The 7,500-nt window shown below is 42.0% G+C and overlaps 1 protein-coding gene across 1 annotated transcript in view; it reads right to left on the bottom strand.

Moving 5' to 3' along the window:
• Nucleotides 1-1,966: 1,966 nt before the first annotated feature.
• ccnd1 (cyclin D1) overlaps nucleotides 1,967-7,500 on the bottom strand; it is a 10,696-nt gene continuing 5,162 nt past the window's right edge. The window contains exons 4-5 of the mRNA XM_080730520.1: nucleotides 6,561-6,709; nucleotides 1,967-5,298 (exon numbers count right to left, since the gene is read on the bottom strand). Of these exons, the coding sequence (XP_080586646.1) occupies nucleotides 5,137-5,298; nucleotides 6,561-6,709 (311 nt within the window). The 3' untranslated portion in view covers nucleotides 1,967-5,136. The remainder of the gene's footprint in view (nucleotides 5,299-6,560; nucleotides 6,710-7,500) is intronic.

The raw sequence follows: 7,500 nt of genomic DNA, 5'->3' as shown, positions 1-7,500 counted from the left end.
CGTAGCCAGACAACTATTCCACAATCTCTGAATGCTATATAGAGTCTGGAACAGCAGCTCCCGAACGGCGAGTATCGAAAACGGGCATTAACGTTCAAAACAATATATTTTAAAATGTCATTTCTGCTAAGCAGCAAGCTAAACATGCTTATATGATTTTTATTTATATAATGATAAATATGTGTGATGTGAGACTGAAGCGGAAGTGAGGTGGGGGCTTCACTTCCGCTTCATCTCGCACTCATCGTTTCTATTTCTGTCTGCTGGGAGCATTTGACCAAATCGCGGAGGCAACAGTCTGGCCACGCGAGACTAACTACATCCCAACACCCTGGGTGGCTGCTGATTTTGTAACACAGCTGAGATTCGAACCTGGGTCTCACAGTGTTGAAAGGGACACTAACTTGCCTAAGAGGGATTTTGTTTCCTTGCAATTGTGTAAGACCAGCCCACACCAATGCAACTATAGTCGCAACTTCTGTTGCTTTGTTTTAAAGGACAACTTTGTTTTTTTACAACAAGGGTTCATATTTTAGATTGTAATTAGAAAAAAGAAAAAGTGAGTGTTAAAATGTTTCCATTTGCTTCGTTCTATTGTTTTATAGTGTTTATTGTGCTAAAATGTGGGGCATGCGTACGCATGGGGGCATGCGTACAAGTGGCTAAATATGTCTTTTTAGACACAGTAAGCCAGCAGTTTCTTTATTGCTATTTACAGTAACACTTCTAGCCCCCATAAGTCACATATAACCATGAAAGGTTTCATTGTATCTTGGGAATGAGCTTATTCTGGGTAAAATTACCTATTTAGCCACTTGTACGCATGCCCCCAACCACTGAAATAAGAATCTCTAAAACAATAGAAAGAAGTAAATTAAATCATTTTAATGCTCATCTTTTATATTCTTTAATTACAATCTAAAATATGAACCCTTGTTGTAAAAAACTAAAGTTGTCCTTTAACCAGCCACAAGGATATGCAGCGGTCTGGACTGACCAGTTGCAGACAGCTGCCATTGGGGGAGAATGGTTGCAAGGAGTTGCAACTAGTTGCAGTTGCAATGAGTTGTGTTGCAAATCATTGGTGTGGACCCATTAAAACCAGGAAAGCATCTGTGTAATTTTACATTTCAGCCATATTCTATACTTTGGCTATTTTCGAAAAAGAGTGAACATAATATGTGCAAATCTTTGAAAATATATATTTCTTAAAACAAACATTTTAAATTTTCTGGGGGTCCCCGGAACAAAATATTTTGAGATGTGGATATATACTGTAATTTTGGGGGTCCTTGACATGAAAAGGTTTGAGAACAACTGGTATAGCAACATAGCTTTTTCAGAAAACTGTTAGGATCTAGAAGACATTTGTAGAATCTGAAACATTCTCATGATGAGAATGTGTTTGAGAATTATAGTGTGAAGGATGCTATTTATTCCATCTGTCTGCACAGGGGGAGAAAAGCTTGGATGCCTCTCTCTAACAAACACTGTCACAATCATGTATGGACAACCATAATTGTTGTGTTTTTGTTTGTTTGGATTAGAGTCACTATACTTGGCAATGCAGGTACACCTCTATGCATGTACAGTATATAGGTATGTATGTCTTTACATAATTATATGCATACTGTACAGATATATGAACGTCTTTGAATATCGTTGCTGAGGGGCAGAAACCATGTCTCCATATTCTAGCTTTTTGTGTCTATTGATCATACTACAGCGTCACACAAAAGTAGCAGATCTACAAGCTCAGAGCTTGCTACTTTTGAACTTCCACCCGGCAGACGATATAATGGTTGAATGTGTACTTTTCTATGTCCTTTTAGTCTTTTTTTAATCAGATCACAGGGACATGAAATTAAATTGGACAATATGTTAGTAATGATTTATGGGTGAATTGCAATAAAAGTGTTAAAAGTGTATGGACAACATGCAGACGGCAGGGTTTTCAAGATTGCTTCAATTCCTTTTTTTTTTTATTGTGCAGTCAACACAAATATGAATACACACTGTGCCTCCCCGTTGCAGACATGACAACTGGCATGAAGTAGAGTCAACTGTGGAATGATTTGTAAGGTCTATGGCTTTAATACCAAGCATGACACCTATCTGTCTATTTACATACAAACAACATGTCCACTCGTTGACGGTTTGAAAACTGGAGCAAAAAAAAAGAAAAAAAAAAGAAAACCATTTTTTATAAATAGAAAAAGGGGAGGGAAGGCCTCAATGGGCCTAGGAAGGGATCAAGTCTCTATCACGGAGACAGCTTAAAAGCTTGATTTTACTTACTTGCACGCCAGTGTCAGGCGCCGGAAGTAGCTTATTTCCAAGCTCACGTCGAGTTGCAATGCGATACGCTGTGAGCTTGTGGATAGGCTATTTCCGGCAAGCCCCGCGGCGTGCGAGTATAAATCAGGCATAACACTCAACAAGAGTTGTACATATCCCACTTTTTTGTTATGGCACCAGTATCAAACCACAGCCTTGTCTGGTTGGCTTCCATCAAACAAATAATTTCAACAGAGCTAGTATGCACTGAACCAACACGTACAGATAGAATAATAACTAACAGAACAAAAAAAAACAGACTAAAAATTAGAGATAAATCTTGACTGTCATATGAGGTATTGTGGATCAAAACCTTTTTTATCTACAATTTTCCTCTTTTTTTCTTTTTTGGAATAGCACAGAAAATCAATATTAAGTAATTATACACAACTGATCACATAAAAATCTACATAAAAACAACAAGCAAGGATGTCAATAACATAATTTTCTATGAGAAAATTCAAACTAGCATAGCAGTATATTGACATTTATATGTATAAAAAAAATGTAGCAGCAACACAATAGGAGAAAAAGCATTGTTTCTTTTTTTGTCATTAGTTTTTCTTTATGTTTGTTTTTACACGTAGCTGGGATTTCGTTTCCATAGCAGCGGAATAACAAGGAGTGTTTCTCTCCTACTCTGTGTCCTTTAGTATACAATCAGAGACCTAATTGAGCTCCACAGCATTAAGAAACGCTGTCGAGCCATTCAAAAAAAAGTTTCTTTTTTGCCTCTCTTTGTCACTTTCAACGTCTTTAATACCTCCTCTGTCTGTCTCTCTCCTCCCTCTCTCCTTCTTGCCGTCTTCACTCTCTACTTTTCTTAGGCAAGCCGCAAAACACAGCCCATGTCTTTAGGTTTGTGCAAAATCGTCTCCGTAGTCTAAACACTCCCATCCCCCCCCCCCTCCCCCCCATCCCCATCCCCTTCCCCAAAACACATGGGCAGGGTCTTAACAGCGGCGGGGAGATACTGTACTGATTCTGGAGGCCTCGGAGGTAGGGCCGGGGGCGATATGGACAAAACAAACATCTTTGACCAAATACCTCAATATCGATATTGTGAAGATAATATCGCGTTGTGACAATGTAGTACACATTCTTTTTCATATTTTCATATTGTCAAAAATAGCCGATCTACAAGCTTTACACTGCGTCGTGACTGAGCTTGTAGATCTGCTAAGGCTTGCGTGGTTCCAACTAGGAAAAAGACAACACTTGGGTCATAACACAACATTACAAAAGTCCAATATCCCAGACGATATCTAGTCTCATATGACCATATCTGTACACTTCCCAGCCCTCCTGGGAGCTAAACCCTCATGTTCATTAGAGTGGGGTGAGGTTTCCAGAGTGGATCCTGTCAGAACCACACTAGCGTGTCCCTTTAACATGGATCACGTACAATCGGAGCGAGAACCTTTGTTTTGTTTTTTTGCAGGCATCCGTTCTCCTCTTCAAAGCAGTCCCACCGTAGCTAAGATACCCGCTCGATCCCCCCATTCCATTTTTTGTTGCCTTACCAACTCAATGTGATTTTCTTTTCTTTTTTTTACATGAGCCAGCAAAGCTGACCAAAAGTGCTTTTTTTTTTTTTTAGAAAACAAAATTGGAATGGTATTAGAAGGTAAGATATATATAACTACATCAAACAAAGGAAGAAGGAAAAAAAACTGTGGGCTGTGGGCTGCTTCCGCCAGGAATGTGTGTGTATACATGATGGATTTTAAGCTTATTAAATCATAGCTAGCTGAATGAGTAATAATCATACACAAACTGGACTATACAAGGTTTGTAGGCAGTACTCATTTTTGTGTAGCCATGAGCGGTTTCAAGTCGTCCCACGGTCACCTTCAAAGCGGCGACAGATCGTGGCGTCACGATAATACACGACACACACTTGTGAAGCCCAGCCCAGCTTTAAAGAGAAGAGGCAGGAATAATTCTGTACGAGTTCTAACGTGATAACATAATAAAGTGACTAAACGAACACACAAGCAAGCAGGGATACATGAGTGTCGGCACAACAAGACACACCGGGAGGCTTAAGCGCCTTTCACACTCCGCTGAAGATCGCAGGTCTAAGAGCTCACCGCGCGTGAGTTTGTAGATCTAGTATTTTCAGAGCATAAATTAGGCATACTGGATAACTAACATAAACAAACGATAAGCCTCTTCTCTTCAATAAGATGTCAGATGTCAAAAAATAAAATAAAATAGAAAGAATGAAAAAAAAGCTAAAAAACAGACTACACAGTCCTACTCTTAAGGTGGTTTAGTAGGCAAGAGCAAAGTCTGGTAATTTAAAAATCCTAAGTTTAATATATCAGGGCATATATAAGAAAACAATGTCTATGTTTATGGGGCTTTAGACGTCATGCCACCATTTTCTTTTCTTTCTTTTTTTTCCCACCCCGGCCGGGGCAGGATGTGTGTGTGTGTGTGTGTGTGTGTAGGGGGTTGGTGGGAGGGAGGGTTCCGTGGTATTGTCTTGAAAGAGCAGAGACTGCTTATGGGGTCCCGTCTCGCGGCGACCTAAAGCAGGCAGGTATGTTGAGGTGTCAGTCAGGGCGCAGTGGGCGGGCAGATGCGGGCCATCGGCCAATGAGGACAAGGCCGGGTTTACAAAATAGGCGGGGCATCCATATTCATAGGGGGGAAGTCGTTCTCCCAGGCTCCTCCCACCGTCTCTTTACCCAGAAGGCCTCTCTCTCTCTCTCTCTCTCCCCGACTGGCCATACAGGTGAGGTCTGCAAGTGTGATCGCAAATGTAACATCGCCGCCGTGGCGGGCGGCCAATCAGATGTTGATGTCTCTGACGTCGGTGGGCGTGCACGACAGGTCCACGTCCTCCTCCGCGCGCTTGGTTTCCGTGGAGACGGCGTGATGCTGCTGCTGCGCCTGGCGCAGGCTGGACTCCAGCAGCGACTCGATCTGCTCCTGACACGACCGCAGACAGTCCTGATTGGAGGAGGAGGAGGTCACATGATCAGAACACTGCTGCTGTCTCCATTCAGTACCAATACCACAATATATCGTCGTTGCCGGGTGAAAACCTTGTATGTCCAAAACCGCTTGTTTTGCATTCATCATTTTAAAAATGATTTAAACTAGTGAAAACAGCCGATCTACAAGCACACAACGCCTAGCACTAGATCAGCTGTTTTCACTACTTTTGTGCGATGGCCTTGTGTGATGAAGCAGGGCTTTGCTTTGCGAAAGAACGGACAAATTTGAAACTTGGAGATAAGAGGTTTCCACCCGACAACAACGATATACATAGCTACTCTGTTCACCCAATGTTTTACTTTGCTGTCAGGCAGAAACCTTTTGTCTTCATGTTTTAACTTTTTGTGGGTTTTTTTGCGTCGCACAAAAGCTTCAAAAGTAGCAGATCTACAAGTTCGAAACACTGCGCAAAGTGATGCGCTCTGAGCTCGTAGATTGCTACATTTGCTATTTGGTAGTAAAAAAGAAATACGTATCCGTGGAAACATGATCCAGTGTGACTCCGTTTCTGTTTTCACATGTAGTAGTTCATGGTTTGGATTTGATCATGTATTGTACTGTATGCAATTCTACACCAACATTTCTCTGGCAAAAATAACTGACTACAAGCTCACAACACGTTATGCTGTGTGAGCTTGTAGACTGGCTACAGTATATTCGCCGAATGTTTGGCATTATGACATTTAGGGAGTTTAGGGATGCTAGGGTTCATGTGGTTAACTTAAGCCCTATATATGTTTGTGTGTGTGTGTGTGTGTGTGTGTGTGTGTGTGTGTGTGTGTGTGTGTGTGTGTGTGGGTGGGTGTATGGGTGTGTGTGTGGGTGCATGTTTGTGCGTGTGTGTTTGACTCTATTTTGCAATTTAGGCATTTAGCAGACATTCTTATCCAGAGCGGCTAACAAAGTGCAAGGTCCGAGGTTTGTGACATGAACCCTGGTCAACCAACAACAGACTGAGCCCTCCAGGAAAACACGTAGACATGCACATAAATACATCCATGTAGATTCATGTTCCTTACATAAGCTCTATTATAGTTTGTCGTCGGAAGAATGGCAAGAATAGCTCACAACGTGACGCGTTGTGAGCTTGTACATCGGTTATTTTCGAGAGGTGTGTGTGTGTGTGTGTGTGTGTGTGTGTGTGTGTGTGTGTGTGTGTGTGTGTGTGTGTGTGTGTGTGTGTGTGTGTGTGACTGTCTCTCTCTCTGACATACCGGGTCGCTGCGTATGACCTGTGACAGGAAGTTGGTGAGGTTCTGGGAGGAGAGCGAAGCGTCCTGGCTCTTCAGGTACAGACCCTGCACGGCCGCCACCACACTGCCTGCTGCCACCATGGACGGAGGACTGGCGATGAAGTTCACATCTGTAACACATCCAGAGGGGAGGGGTTAAACCAAAATAGAACGCCAAGAGGAGGTGTGTGAAAATGTATTAACTGCTATTTCAACCTGTCGTCCCTATTGTGGGCAAGTTGTAGGCCTATGTCAAGATTGTCGCTACTTTTCAAAACAATTCAGTTTCAAAAAGGTTTCTCTTTTTATTATATTTTATGTATTTATTTATGTTGTCAATCTAAGGAGGTTAAGTGATGTAGTTCTGGGAATAAAAAAAAATGATGCAAAGGTATGACAAATAAACTCATGAGTGATTCTAACAACAAGGACAGGATAAAAGGGTCGGTCTGTTAACACCATCAAGCTTGGGATGTGACACAATTTCACCTGGTCCCGATATTTATGGGCAGAGGTCTTCAACAGGGGGTCCGGGACCCCTAGGGGGTCCTCAGAGTTACTACAGGGGGGCCGCCAAATCTTTGAGTGATTGGATCATGTTTTTTACATTAATTACTTGAACCCTCGCATCCCTATTCTTAGTGGAACATGCTGCGAGGTGTTGTGAGCTTGTAGATCGGCTATTTTTTGGCACAGAGGTTTGGTGTAGAGGGAAAAGAAGAGCAGACTAGTAGGTATTGACAGTTCAAGTGGTTGAATATATTAATCCAACATATGATAGTGCTGTCAAACAAGTCCAAGCTGTATAAGAAATCCATGAACATTTTAAATCGGCAACACATTTTTTTACGTTATGTAGTGGGGCTCCCTGCAGCTAAGGGTTCCTTGGCCTGAAAACGTTGAAGACCCCTGGTTAAGGGGA

The sequence above is a fragment of the Nannobrachium achirus genome (genome assembly GCF_963921795.1).
Source record: "Nannobrachium achirus genome assembly, chromosome: 7".
Lineage (NCBI taxonomy): Eukaryota > Metazoa > Chordata > Actinopteri > Myctophiformes > Myctophidae > Nannobrachium > Nannobrachium achirus.
Note: the sequence above shows the minus strand (reverse complement) of the source record. Positions and strands in the feature narration are given on the sequence as shown.